This window comes from Populus nigra, chromosome 17 (assembly GCF_951802175.1).
Source record: "Populus nigra chromosome 17, ddPopNigr1.1, whole genome shotgun sequence".
Taxonomy (NCBI): Eukaryota; Viridiplantae; Streptophyta; class Magnoliopsida; order Malpighiales; family Salicaceae; genus Populus; species Populus nigra.
This window is the reverse complement of record NC_084868.1, coordinates 13,603,628-13,617,917: the sequence shown is the minus strand read 5'-3', so window position 1 is coordinate 13,617,917 and position 14,290 is coordinate 13,603,628. Positions and strand designations below refer to the sequence as shown.

Genomic DNA, 14,290 nt, shown 5'->3' with positions numbered 1-14,290 from the left:
TCATTTGTTGCAAATTCCTGTTTCTGCTTTATCTAGGACCTCTAAGTTTTTCAATCCTGTTAAATCCATGTCTCAGCCTACAATCACTGATCTAGCTCCTGCCAGTTTCTTTGTTCATTCTGTAAACAATAGTCTATGGCATTACAGATTAGGCCACCCTTCAGACTCTCCCCTGGAATCACTTTCTCGTGTAATTCCTCAAGTGTTACATGAATCTAATAAAACTTGCAGCATTTGTCCATTGGCTAAACAACACCGTTTATCCTTTCCTCACAGCATTACTAATTCTGCACAACCGTTTGATCTTATTCACTGTGATCTTTGGGGCCCCTTTTCCACTAAGTCTATTAGTGGTTCTTCATATTTTTTAACCATTGTAGATGATCATAGCCGATTCACATGGATTCACCTCTTGGACAATAAATCTCAAACCAGCACTCATATTCAATCCTTTTTTACTATGGTTGAGACACAATTCAATGCCAAAATCAAGTCCCTCCGATCAGATAATGGTGTTGAATTCCACATGAGTCAATTCTATGCATCAAAGGGTGTAATCCATCAACTGAGCTGTGTTGAAACACCTCAACAAAACTCAACTGTTGAACGCAAACACCAACATATTTTGAATGTTGCTCGATCCCTTCGTTTTCAATCTCATTTACCCTTGCCATTTTGGGGAGATTGTGTGCTCACTGCAGTGCATTTAATCAATAGAATTCCCACTCCTGTCTTACACAACAAATCCCCTTATGAAACTCTGTTCCATTCTCGTCCATCCTATTCTCATTTGAAAGTGTTTGGTTGTCTCTGCTATGCAACTACTCTCCTTAGACATAGACATAAATTTGATCCTAGAGCTAAACCTTGTATATTTCTTGGCCATCCGTCTCACATCAAGGGATACAAACTCTATGATTTACATCAACATACTGTTTTTGTCTCCCGAAATGTTATATTCCATGAAGCTATCTTTCCTTTTGCACTCAAACACCCTATCTCTTCTACTGATTCTGTCCTTCCCTTACCTTTCCCCCTGCATGAATCAGTAGCTCCTTTCATTGATCCCATGACTTCCACTTCTTCTCTTTTTCAATCTGTTCCTCCCTCACCCTCCAATTCTGGTTTACTTTCTCCTCCTTTGCATTCTGACTTAGCACCACTTCTAGCATCTCCTTCTGAGATCATTCCTCAGCCATGCAGGAGGTCTTCCAGGATAAAACACAAACCTGGATATTTGCATGACTATCATTGTCATATTGCCACCTCCTCTTCAGCACCTGCACCTTCTTCTTCAGCTTCAGGTATTCCTTATACTCTTTCATCCGTCCTTTCATATTCTCATCTCTCTCCTGCTCAGAAATGTTTTAGTCTTTCTGTCTCTGCTCTTACTGAGCTTACTTCCTATACTCAAGCTCTACAATGTAAGGAATGGTGTGAGGCTATGGATACTGAAATCAAAGCTCTTGAATTGAATAATACCTGGACTGTTGTTGATCTTCCTGCCTCTAAACACACTATTGGGTGCAAATGGGTTTATAAAGTCAAGTTGAAGTCTGATGGCACTTTGGAGAGGTATAAAGCCAGACTTGTTGCCAAGGGGTATAATTAGTGTGAGGGATTGGACTATTATGATACTTTTTCTCCTGTGGCTAAGCTCACCACTATTAGAACACTTTTGGCAGTTGCTGCTGTCAAACATTGGCATCTCCATCAATTGGACGTGAATAATGCCTTTCTTCATGGTGATTTAGCTGAAGAAGTCTACATGACATTACCTCCTGGCTTTGCTAAAACGGGGGAGTCCAAGGTTTGCAGACTACATAAATCACTCTATGGTTTAAAGCAATCTTCGCGGCAATGGTTTGCCAAATTTTCTTCTGCCTTGCTCGAGTTTGGTTTCGTGCAGTCCAAGGCTGATTACACTTTGTTTACTCGATCTTTGCCAGATTCATTCATTGCTATATTAGTCTATGTTGATGATATAGTTGTTGCCAGTGATAATTCAGCTGCAGTTTCCATATTCATTCACATGCTTAATGACAGATTTCAGCTTAAAGACCTTGGCCAGTTGAAGTATTTTCTTGGTTTGGAAATAGCTTGCAGTGAGCTTGGGATTTCTGTTTGTCAGCGAAAGTATGCCTTGGAAATACTTGAGACTACTGGCTTGTTGGCTTCCAAACCGGCCAAAGTTCCCATGGATCCTAACGTGAAATTCTCTAAAGATTCTGGCCAACTCTTAGCTGATCCTACTTCCTACAGACGCCTTGTTGGCAGACTACTCTATCTCACTCTTAGTAGACCTGATATTTCTTTTGTTGTTCAGGTTTTAAGTCAGTTTATGGATAAGCCACGGGCTCCTCATCTTGATGCAGCCACTCAAGTTCTACGATATATTAAAACCTCTCCAGCTCAGGGCATGTTCTTTCCAGTCATTTCTAGCCTACAACTGAAAGCATTTTGTGATTCAGACTGGGCTGGTTGCTTGGATTCTAGACGCTCAGTCACCGGCTATTGTGTCTTTCTGGATAATTCTTTGATTTCGTGAAAATCCAAGAAACAAACCACAGTCTCCCGTTCTTCTGCTGAGGCTGAGTACAGAGCCATGGCGTCCACCTGCTGTGAAATTGTATGGCTTCGAAACCTTCTCACTGACCTGCAAATTCCACTCCAACCTGCTCTCCTTTATTGTGACAGTAAAGCTGCTCTTCACATTGCTGCCAATCCTGTTTTCCATGAGCGTACCAAACACATTGACATTGATTGTCATGTGGTTCGTGAGAAAATTCAATCCTCTCATTTTCATCCCTTATTATCCAAGATGAGTGTTCATAACATTTATTCTCCTTGACCTGTTCATGACTCTCATCTTGAGGGGGGCGTATTGAATATATTTAGTCAAGCAGACGTCTACGGCTTGACACAATGAAGATATTGCATTGGGAAGAAACTACTAAAGCTAAGGCTGCTGCACTGATAAGTTAGAACACGTTGAATACTAAAGCTGTTATACTAAGCATGACAGGCAGTTATATTCAGTTATATTCTGTTGCAAAGTTTGTTATTTTATAACTGATTCTGTTATTATACTAAAAGTAGTACTATAAATATTGTATCAATTAATTCAATGAATAAGAAGAATTCAGTTTACACCTTTATATTCAATATGGGGAACATATAGAAAACAATGTTTGTCAGCCAAGCAATAAACTATTCTCACACAGATAGTGAAGTGAGCAACAGAATCCTGGGTTTTAGCAGACAAAATGAAAAGTATTGAAGTTTGCGCTTCCTACCACGAGTGATCGAAACAGCTGATATGAGAGGTCCATTGAGAGCAGGTGGGTTGTATAGAGATCCCTTGCCAGCCCAGAAGAACTTGATCTCTAACGAACCATCATTTATTTTAACCTTGAATTGTAGTCGTCTTTCTTCATGTTCTTTCCCAGGGATTTCCTTTATGTTGACATCTTTCTTTACAATCATTCCCTGCAACCAAGACTTCCTTAAGAGTGTGTCATTAGCACGTAAATTAGTTTTCTGGACAAGCGAAATACTAATTACCTGAATATATATATCAAACACTCGTTTTCCTGATGTGCTGTAATCTTCACTCTTAGAATATAATGCTTCAGCAAAGTGAAGTGTCACAATGTACTTGCCTTTACGCAAGCAGAGGCCATAATACGTTAGAGAGACGGGAGCAAGGCGAAAATTGTTGTCTATGTTTGCCTTGGAGTTAGTAATTTCACACGTCAAGTTTCTTACTAAAGTACTGGCATTGACTTTTGCCCAGAGGTAGTCCCCAGCATAGCTATAAGCCCAATCCTCAGATGGACTAAGATTAAAACTTGATATTGAGGTATCGTTATGATACTGATTTTTTCCGTCATCTACTTCCTCACCACCACTATTTATAAACAAGGAATTATCTGCAAGAAAACTTATTTACCATAAGAAACTCAGCCAGTATAATTAGAAGAGAGAAATTCTCTATCTAATAAAAAGAATGAACTTACGCCTTCGACCACATTTTTTCCTCAGCATCTCATCTTTGAAAAACCTAAGAGTTAACAAACAGAAATTTGTTAGACATGCTTCAAGAACATCACTCTTATTGCAGAAAATTATGGTACCACATACCTAGTCGGGTGACTGAAAAGCACCAAGATCATGAAATTAAACCAAGGAAATAAATATCAATGAGAAATATTCAGTAGTGATTTATATATGAAAGTCAATAGATTTTTCAAAAAGAAAACAAAATGGATAGGAGTTTGGTCCATCCCTTACATGTTTACATTCTGCAATCCCAAGCATTTTATATTTTCACATGTCACGTTGAAGTTATTGTACGAAAGATCCCTGCAAGTTAACAGTTCATAAAATTGATTAGAATTTTTTTCCTCAGTTAATAATTCATCTAAATTATTTTTAACACGTGTCAACTTCTTAGCATGCCACTTATTCTATACTAACCATGATTTAACGAGTAAAAAGACATAGTAGAGAGGCATAAATAACCTAAAATAATAATAAGAAGACAAAAAAATTAAAATTAAGTTAGCTGATATGAGAACAATTTAGCACTTCAACTTATTTTTAACAAATGTCACCTTGTTAAACTGCCAAGTGTTATACATTAACTATGGTTTGTTGTATGCTTAATCAAGGGATGAAATGAACTAAGAAAAAAAAGCTGAAGAACACACTGAAAAATGATAATTTGTATCTCTAATTTAATTTTTAATCGCCATACCTTATCTATTGAAGAGTGTCAAAAAAAAATGAATCCAATTGTTTGATAAATTCCTAAGGATAGTTTTATACTATTTCACTGACAAAAGAAGGTATAATTATATCTTATTTCCGACTTCGGCAATGGAGTAATTAAAAAGAAATTATGTAGATAGTTGAAGAAAAGTTTGCATTAATCCGATGTTAATCTAGTGTCTTACGCTGTAGGATAGACATTTGTCATCGAGTTATTGGTCCAGTTAGGAAGCCCACTGAGCGTGTTGTTCGTTAAAAATCTAAGCAGGAAACTTCAACCCATCAGCAACAATGGTTAGCCAGCTATACAATATATCTATAAACAACTTAAACACGTACAACTTATTCAGTCTCTGAAATGTTTCTGGAACGCTACCACTTAAGTTGTTGAAGCTCAAATCTCTGGGAGACAAAGCAAAACGCATCAAATATTAGTTCTAATAGTACTCGAAATTGATGTTAAAGTTTGAAGCATATAGACTCAATTGGGAATGTAGATCAAAGAGTCAGCTGAAGGAAAAAGAAACAACAAATGAGATCAATGCATATAAGTGTTGAGCTTATACGATGGAGTTTAATCATTTTGGCTGTTATGGTTAACTGGATGAATAAGTTAACCATTTTGGCTGTTATGGTTAACAGGATGAATAAGCCATCGAATAGGTCTTAGAGATTTTCTTTATATTTAGGTTTCTGTGTTTTTCTCTCATGTTTTGCGTGAATGTGTGGCATGGCTTTGATCTTCCAGAAAAGTGTATAGTATGGACATGAAACTGTATCCTTAATTTGTTGCTATGGTGTTCTGGTCATGCATTTTCTCTTGATTCAAACAACTGCTGACCCATATATTTGTAAATTTGTTATTGTCACTCTTTTTTGCCTCTATTTATGGTGTTGTAATCATTTTGGAGCAGACTAATCCAACACAGTAGAGAAAAATAAACTATCTAAGATGGAACAATTACTGGAAATTTCTGAAAGGGTAAACTTACAGATATCTTAACTGTGACCAATTGCGAATGTATTTGGGTATTGAGCCGTTAATTTTGCAATTTCTCAGAACCCTGCACAAACAATAGAAGAAGTAAGAGACTCTCTATTTGTAACCAATTAAATGTTAGAATTTGAGAGGACGGAAGCAATCTCGAAAAGATCTTTACGATGTTACTCTCTTATGAAATAAAATATTTGTCATTGAAGTGCTCATGGACTTGGAAAACCTCAACGCCTAAAGATTTATGATCAAATCCATGAGCATTAATCTAGATTTTCCCAGATTAATTCCATAATAAATCTGAAGAAAAACACTCACACAGAAAATAGAGATTTTTGTTCCTGTACTTCTTCTGGGAATGATATTCCTGGATTGCTCACATCACTGACCCACCTGGAATCATTAAACAACACTTTCATGTCTATCTTCACATTAAAATTAAATAACATGCCGGCATCACATGATTGCACATACAATCTCTGTAGTCTTGGCAGACTAAAAGTTTGTGCTGGCAGATTCCCTTCAAAATTATTTCCTATCAGAACCCTGACAAGTACGTACACAATGAAACGGTCAGCTCAATGCATGCACCAAATTGTTTTGCTTGATAAATTTAATTAAATCCTCTATAGACTATAACATTGAACTTGACTTTGTTTTTTAGAAAAAAAAATTTAACAAAGACTTACAGTTTGGTGAGATTCACCCATTTTCCAATATAATCAGGTATTGGACCAGACAAATAGTTTCCACCCACTGCACTGCATTGACCCAAATACTTCCTTTAATTGTATCATAGCGTATAACTAAATTGCAAGAGAAAATAAAAGCAAGAAACTCACAACTCTTGAAGATTGATAAGTTTCGCATACGTCGTAGGAATTGTCCCAGTAAAATTATTTGCTGTCAAGTATCTACAAGAAATTAGGGCTGTTAGGTAAAAACCAAAATGCTTCTTACTAAATAGCCTCTTGTCAATCATAAGTTCAAATGGATTGTGCTTTATCGTCGCATCACTTGAAAGCTTAAGTTCTAGGTTATTGGTAGTGCACTACTTAGGTGGCTATACGTTTCAAATTTTTCACATGGGACCTCATCTAAAGTTAAAGCAATCTATGATCAAAATGACAGAAGTAAAACGGGAAAATTACAGCTGTCGAAGATTGGTCAAGTTTCCAAGCTCCTTCGGAAGTTCACCATGAAGATCATTGTCATCTAGGTTCCTTTTCCCTCCAGAGAAACAGACAAATAAGTAGATAAATTTATACTACTCTTGAAAAAGAGACTTGAAGAAGCAGTGAGTAGATTTTTCTTACAGAAATTTGAGAAGAGACAGTTTTCCTAATTCTTTTGGAATTATGCCTGACAACTTGTTACTATAAAGATCCCTGCAAATAGAATGATATAATGTATAAGAGCAATCAAGACACGAATATCATGTATAATGAAAAAGCAGTGAAAAATCCGAAAGATTCCATGCAATCACATAGAACCATATCCAAGTAATGTAATTATTCGAGGACTTATTATTAATTGGTGCTAGTGCCATAAAGCTAACAAATTAACTAGCAAGAAAAACAAAAGTTGTATACATTTATAAGCCAAAAAGAAGTAAAAACCATGCAATAACACATAGAAAGATCTTATAGCCAAAACTAACTGGTTGTGAACTCCCTTACAGAAACATCAGTGAAGAGAGTTTCCCCAAATTTTCGTTTATAGTATCACTGAGGAAGTTGAGGCGAAGATGGCTGTGACAGGAAGATGCACAGATATTTGGGTAAGAATTAAGCTGTCCATATATAGATGCAAGACTGTTTTAATCTGTAAGAAGAAATACTTACATCCCTGTCGCACCCTCCCGAGAACTCGACGTCGCGGCGACCCATCCTCCGTAGCGGGGATTTGATGTTGGGGTCTTTCTGTTGTGAAAAAGGGAGTCGCCACCTAGTATTATGGTCACTAGGAAACCTAAACTGGTCTTTCAGAGATTCTAAGGCAAGGGACTGGTTGCGTAAAGGGAAGGTTTTAGCACCCCTTGTACGCCCTACCTAAGGTAAGCTGCTTGGTGTTTGATTTGCCTTATAAATGCTATGGTGTTGATGTTCTCTAATCCCATCAGTTTCCTAGGATAAGTCTGCTCTGATGAACAAAATCTAGGGTGCTTTAAAAACCTATTTTTTTGTCTCGTAAACCGTGGAGAAAAAAAATTGAAATGTCCTCGATTATAATCAAGGCTTCTTTCAAGGATTTGTGCGGATTTATTATTCCTAGAAAATTATTTTGGATATTTACCACTACGGGTTTCTTTATCCAAATATTAACAGTGAATAATAACAAATTATCCCCAATAATATTTTGGATATTCGTCCTTTAAGGATTTCTTTATCCAAACATTAGTGGTGAATAATAACAAATTATCCCCAATAATATTTTGGATATTCGTCCTTTAGGGATTTCTTTATCCAAACATTAGTGGTGAATAATAGATGAATTCCCCAAAAATAAGATTTTTATATTTTTTGGAATATTGGCCAATACCCTTTGGAGTTTTACAAACATGTTGTAAAATCCAGAAATGCAAAAAAATGATTTTTGTTGTGTTTAAGAAATCCATGCGAAAACACATTTTTGAAACTTCAAATATTTGTTTTTTAGATAAAAGATGTAAAAACAATGTTAGGGTATTGGCCGTATGCATGAAAACAAACCATTTTATTTTTTTGATATCTTGACGAAAACCGGGTATTTTTCATACCGAATTTGTATTTTTTACAATATAAAAATACAAACCATATTGATCCAAAATACAATAAACATAATTTAAGAACATCACATATTTTTTTGAAATAAATTTCGAAGAAGATTTCATTTTTTATTTTTTTATTTTTTCGGGTTGGGCCCCGGATCAAATCCAATACAGCCCCTCTGATTTACGCGCCTTTTCCAAATTGGTCCCTGGTTTCGGATTTTCTCAATTAAGTCCCTAATTGGCCATTAAACTTCAATATTTATGCAATTAAGCCCCTGATTGGACCTAATAAATTCCTAAAAATTATAATTTGGCCCCAGAACTTTAATTTCTTATAATTAAAGCCCAAATTGACTTAAAAATCAATTTTTCTTGCAATCAAATCCTCTATAAATTCAAAAATAAAAATCCAATTAAGTCCATAAACATCCAAATTTGGGCTTTTCTCCTCAAAATTCAAATTTTCCTTCTCAACAGGGCTCTCATCCTTCAAGAATATACTGTCAAAAATCAAATCTTTGTATTTTTAACCTCCTTGACCAATTTTCCGACCATTTTCTAAGCGCTTCTACCTCCTGTTATTTTTTCTAACCTCCTTTGGCTTTTTATTTTTATTTTTTGTGGGGACCCAAAAATGGGTTACAACAGATGCCCCCTCTTTATAATGCTTACGGAGCAAGGGTTTTGCGCAGTAAGTTTTATAAAGATAAACCCAAAACGTGACTCCCGAAACTGATCTGGTCGAAGTTTGATTGATCTGAAACTTGTCTTTTACATCAATCCTCCTCAGCCCCCAAAAACTATGATCAAAATTTAGTCATCTTGAGATCCCTTCTGGCCATCTCCTTTGAATTCTCACTTCAGTTTGATCAACATGGAATTCCATCTGAGATCCCTTCTGGCGGTATCTAAAAAGTCATATTTGTAGTTTGTCCAACCTGAAATCCCATCTGGCGATTTCCCTTAGCCAAAGCTAAAATCGGTATTACTGTTGGGTTAACTTGAGATCCCTTCTGGCGACCTCCTTAGCCAAAACCTATATTTGTAGCTTACTCACTTTGGAATCCCATCCGGTGATTCAAAACTAAACTCTGTGGGGTTGGGTTAACTTGAGATCCCATCTAGCGATCTCCTTTAACCACAACTAAAACAACAACAAAATGTGTGTGGTCTCATTATGATGGGTGACCTACCCGAGTGGAGAAGGGGAAAAATGTGAAGTGGTCGCGTTATAATGGGTGACCTACCCAAATGGAAGATGGTGGTCTCATTGTGATGGGTAACCTACCCAGAAACAAAATGATGGTCTCATTGTGATGGGTGACCTACCCAGAAAAATGTTGGTCTCATTGTAATGGGTGACCTACCCAAAGATAAAAGAAAAGAGCGGTCTCATTGTAATGGGTGACCTACCCAAGATAAAGAAAAGAATGGTCTCATTGTAATGGGTGACCTACCCAAGATAAAGAAAAGAATGGTCTCATTGTAATGGGTGACCTACCCAGGTGGAAGAATGGTCTCATTGTAATGGGTGACCTACCCAGAAAAATGTTGACAATGGCTCAAAGGCGCACTTGAAAGGAGATAGGGTTAGAAAACACACTACCTAAGAAGTGAGGGCTCAAAGGCGCGCTCAAAAGGAGGTAGGGTTAGAAAACACACTACCTAAATGGTGGTGGCTCATAGGCACACTCAGAATGAGGTAGGGTTAGAAAATGCACTACCTAAGAAGTGAGGGCTCAAAGGCACGCTCAAAATGAGGTAGGGTTAGAAAACGCACTACCTGAGAAATGGTGATGAAACACCGATCTGACACATGTTGAAAGCAATGCATTATGGTCAATATGCATGTATCTTTTTGTTACCTATCTTGGAAACATAGGTCCCCCTTTCATCGTAAACTTCTTCGAGCTCTTGTTTCAACCTTTTCTCATGAACCGAAATATACCATATCCTCTTAATGAAGAGATCTCTGGTTTCTTATGGGGCCCTTTTCTTGCTTCATTGAGTATTGTGCTATATTATTATTTCAAAAGGAAAAGCTCAAAAGATTTGGTTTTGTTCATGAAAACTGAAACTTTCAATGCAATTAGCAATTCCCCTAAAAGATGTTTTTTAGAAGTTTTTATGATGATACCCCTTTGGGCTTTGGTTCGCTATGGACCCCTATGTGTACTTCGTACACTTCTTGCCCCCAGTGTAGTGTGCATAAATATGCCAAGTTTAGATTTAATTTGGTTCTCTCCAATTGATGGAGTCATCTCCTTAGTCATGCGTTAAAAACAGTTCTTTTAAGTAAAAGATTTCAACTGCTATGAGATCATATGTTTTATGAAAAAAGGTTCTTTACAAAGAGAATTCATGGCCGAACTTTATTATTGACCGGGGATCATAGTTTTTCTTTATAGAGTCATCATTCACAAGTTTAACTAGATCTTCTCCATCCATCCTAGATAAAAAAAAGCTCCCTCGAGAATGTTTTCTTTAACACGTAAGGGCCTTCCTTGTTTGGCGCCCTTTTACTTTGACCCTCTTCTGGTAAAGGCTATATTCAGTACAAAATCTCTTTTGGAATCCTCGAGGTCGGAACTTCTTATCATATGATTAGCCCATCTTTGATGATGATAGATTGCAACTAATCTCTTTTCACTGATCATATTCAACTATTCATATCTAACTTTTACCCATTCCACCTCTTCTAAACTTAGAGTCCAAAACTCTTAATGAGGGGTTTTCCACTTCTAAAGGCATTATCGCCTCCATTTCCTCATCATATTCAACTATTCTGTCAGATGATTTCTTATGCAAAGTTTCCCCATCAAGATTGAAATCCATTGCCAACCTTCTCAAAGTCTTCTTGTTGATTTTGGATGCCCCCATGGGATATGTCTGGTTTTTGGATGAAATTCTTGATATCATAGTACCAAGGGTTTCCATCTATTTCCCTCTCAACTGAGCAACAATGAGCTGGGTTATTTCTGATATCAATGTGTACCCATTGTACCCTGTGCCCAAAGTCTATTCTAGACATAGAAGTTAATGTGATCAAAGCATCTGCAAAATGTTTTCCTTCCATTCCTAAATGGGTGAACTTTATTTCCTCAACTTCTCTAGCCAATTTAGACAAGTATTCTTGGTAAGATCCTAACTTCTCGTCCTTGGTTTGCCCTTTTCCTTTCACCTGGCAAATAATCAAAATCGGTGATTTAGCATGGTCAGCTAGGTGATCGGCAATGACATTCATGGCTTTCCTTATCATATATACTATGTTGTACTCAACTAGTATAACTTTCCATTTTGCAAATTGGCTTGGTAGATAGGGGTGGATTTAGTAGGTACTGCTTGATTTTCTCGAAAGCTTCTTCACACTCTTATTCCACATTCCAATATTCTTCTTCCTTAATAATTGAAGATGGGGTCATAAGTCATGGTTAATTGGGATATCAATCGAGCAATGTGATCCTGGTTAAGTAAAGGCTATTCAATCTATGCCACCTCCCAAGACTGAGAAGGATCACCCCGAATGAACACCTTGTGTGGTCAAGCCTTAACTTATACTTCTTTGGTCTTTCAAGACAATTCCTTCAATATTTGGATATGATTCTCTCCCTCTCTAGATTTAGCAATCATGTCATCCATGTATCATGTCGTGAAATAGAGTTACCATGGCCCTTTGGTAGGTGGCCCCAACATTCTTTGACCAAAATGGCATGACCTTGTAACAAAAGGTTCCCCATGGTGTTACAAATGTTGTCTTCTTCTTATCCTCTTACGCCATTTTTATCTAATTGTAGCCCAAAAATCCGTCCATAAAGGAATATGTGGAGATACGTGCTGCATTTGTCAAACATATCTATGTGTGGTAGACAAACCTTGATTTTATCTTCCTTTTGGTGTAATACCACTATGTTGGACACCCATTGTGGATATTTGACTACCTCTAGAAAACCGGTGTTCCACTGCTTTTCAATTTCTACCTTGACTTTTTCTTAACCGATTTGCATCCTTCTACTAGTGGTACCCTATACAAACCAGGCACATCCTTGTAGGACCAAGCAAAAATATCTATATAATCTCGAATTAACCAACTCTTCTCTTTCTTTAGGAGTGATCATAGTCCATATCTTCAATTTTTCTCTTATTTTTTTCATTGCATGCATCTATGGTTTCAAGTTCCTCTCTGGCGGGTTTCTGAGCTTGTTCATGTTGTCCACTTCTTCCTCTTCTATAGCTACTATGTTTTCTCAAGTTTGGCCATTCATTCTCAGCGTAAAGTGTAGATGTTTGTTTTGAAAAGATCCGATCTGAAAACGGAAAGTGATGTGTAAAAACATCAAGATGAACCTTTGAAAATGCATGATTTCATTAAAGGGAAAAATTGTCTCAAAACATTTGCTTGAGCAAATCGATTAGGTGTGCAACATCATTCCAAACTCCTTCAAGCTTTCTTTGGTACTGAGCTTTTGGGTGTAACCTTTCTTCATTTTCCATCTTTTTCTTTAATCGAGTGTTGTGGATTCTAGAAAGGGGATCTATGTTTCTAGGTCTGATGCGTGCATAGATGTATAAGAAAATGCATGACATAATGCATGATTGTCATAAGAATGCTTTGTATATTGGGTATGGATGCAACCTTTTTGTGAACGACTAACAACCACCACCTTATAAACATAGGCTCTCTTGTCACATTGCTAGGAGTACTGCCTTTCAAGTCATTTGCTTGAATCATGTTCACCAAGAGACAGATTTTGCATAAGAAGATGGGTCAACGCCCTTTTCATTAATGCTTGATAAGTTTATTTCCTTTCCTCCTTAAACTCTCTAGCCAAAGGTAAAAAAAGCAAAGCCGTGATTCTCAATCTTCCTTAGAAAGGCATCGGTTTTAGCTAGGCTTCGGCGATAGCAAATGATGTCCCCTCCCACTTTTCACGCATTGATTCTAATAATCCGAGCATGTGCAGCAGCTTCGTCCATTTGCTCATCTGTTTTGGTCATCTTTTCTATGAGCAACAATGGTTCTGTTCAAAGCAACATTGTTAGCGTCGATTTGATCCTTGTATTTTTCCATTGCTGCTAGCTTATTGTCCAAATACTTTTTATCCTTTTCGCGCTTCTTGTCAAGTTTTTATCCTCACAACTTTTTATCTCATTCTTCTTAACCGCTAACTCCGCTTTAATAGCCTTAAAACCTTTCCTTTTACTCTCTTCCTTTACAATCTCCATCAAACGGTTTTCCAACTCTATATATTTCTTGTTCAAATCCTCATACTTCCCAATCCTATCCATCAGTTCGAATTGAACTTGTGCAAATTTTTCTTGGGTATATTTTGTGCTTCCTTGGCAATCTTTAAAGTCAACCTCTATTGCTTCAAGTTCAAAGCAACTTTGCATCCAATCCAAACTCATCCCTTCTAGCTCCTTCTCACTTCTGTCCTAGCAATCTTCTCTTCACTTAGCTTTAACTCAAGCTTTGTTATTCTCACGTCTCTAGATTGTGTTTGTTCATCTAGAAATGCTCTTCTTTTATCTTCTTCCAGCAATCATTTCTTCCAACATTGCCTTGTCTTCTCAACTCCTCTTCATTATTGTCCCTTTTTCTCTTGATAGGCTCTTCTATAATTTGGGGAGATTTGACTCCTACACAAGGCATGGCTGAAGCAGCTAAGTCTCTCGATATTGCATATCCTTCACTTGCACTTGGATCCTTTAAACCTTCTATCTCAAACAAAACCAGATGCTTCCAATCTTGTGTGATGATCTCCACAACTTCT

General features: G+C 37.0%; 3 protein-coding genes across 3 annotated transcripts; all 3 read right to left on the bottom strand.

The window, feature by feature from the left end:
• Nucleotides 1–3,173: 3,173 nt before the first annotated feature.
• On the bottom strand, nucleotides 3,174–4,047 carry LOC133677008 (probable LRR receptor-like serine/threonine-protein kinase At1g53430). Its single transcript, XM_062098829.1, has 3 exons — nucleotides 4,020–4,047; nucleotides 3,565–3,932; nucleotides 3,174–3,489 (listed from the first exon to the last, which is right to left on the bottom strand). The coding sequence occupies exons 1-3, from the start codon at nucleotides 4,045–4,047 to the stop codon at nucleotides 3,217–3,219; spliced, it is 669 nt and encodes a 222-aa protein (XP_061954813.1). The 3' UTR covers nucleotides 3,174–3,216.
• A 48-nt stretch (nucleotides 4,048–4,095) lies between these two features.
• Nucleotides 4,096–5,968, bottom strand: LOC133677006 (probable LRR receptor-like serine/threonine-protein kinase At1g53420). The gene is made up of 5 exons (XM_062098828.1): nucleotides 5,934–5,968; nucleotides 5,766–5,837; nucleotides 5,113–5,175; nucleotides 4,959–5,033; nucleotides 4,096–4,365 (listed from the first exon to the last, which is right to left on the bottom strand). The coding sequence occupies exons 1-5, from the start codon at nucleotides 5,966–5,968 to the stop codon at nucleotides 4,290–4,292; spliced, it is 321 nt and encodes a 106-aa protein (XP_061954812.1). The 3' UTR covers nucleotides 4,096–4,289.
• Nucleotides 5,969–5,980: 12 nt separating this feature from the next.
• On the bottom strand, nucleotides 5,981–13,805 carry LOC133677005 (probable LRR receptor-like serine/threonine-protein kinase At1g53420). Its single transcript, XM_062098827.1, has 9 exons — nucleotides 13,680–13,805; nucleotides 11,444–11,700; nucleotides 7,447–7,518; nucleotides 7,084–7,155; nucleotides 6,919–6,990; nucleotides 6,610–6,681; nucleotides 6,457–6,528; nucleotides 6,242–6,313; nucleotides 5,981–6,160 (listed from the first exon to the last, which is right to left on the bottom strand). Exons 1-9 carry the CDS (start codon nucleotides 13,803–13,805, stop codon nucleotides 6,082–6,084), a joined length of 894 nt encoding a protein of 297 aa, XP_061954811.1. The 3' UTR covers nucleotides 5,981–6,081.
• Between the last annotated feature and the right edge of the window lie 485 nt (nucleotides 13,806–14,290).

Coding starts and splice junctions, on each gene's coding strand:
- LOC133677006 (XM_062098828.1), bottom strand. CDS start 5,968: ATGACAAATATTTTATTTCATAAGAGAGTAACATC. Junction 5,838..5,933: donor TTTCATAAGAGAGTAACATC/GTAAAGATCTTT, acceptor TTGTTTGTGCAG/GGTTCTGAGAAATTGCAAAA. Junction 5,034..5,112: donor TTTCAGAGACTGAATAAGTT/GTACGTGTTTAA, acceptor TTTCCTGCTTAG/ATTTTTAACGAACAACACGC.
- LOC133677005 (XM_062098827.1), bottom strand. CDS start 13,805: ATGGATAGGATTGGGAAGTATGAGGATTTGAACAAGAAATATATAGAG. Junction 11,701..13,679: donor CTATTAAAGCGGAGTTAGCG/GTTAAGAAGAAT, acceptor ATTATTTGCCAG/GTGAAAGGAAAAGGGCAAAC. Junction 6,682..6,918: donor TTGACCAATCTTCGACAGCT/GTAATTTTCCCG, acceptor AATTTCTTGTAG/ATACTTGACAGCAAATAATT.
- LOC133677008 (XM_062098829.1), bottom strand. CDS start 4,047: ATGCTGAGGAAAAAATGTGGTCGAAGGC. Junction 3,933..4,019: donor GAAAAAATGTGGTCGAAGGC/GTAAGTTCATTC, acceptor GTTTTCTTGCAG/ATAATTCCTTGTTTATAAAT. Junction 3,490..3,564: donor TGTTTGATATATATATTCAG/GTAATTAGTATT, acceptor TCTTGGTTGCAG/GGAATGATTGTAAAGAAAGA.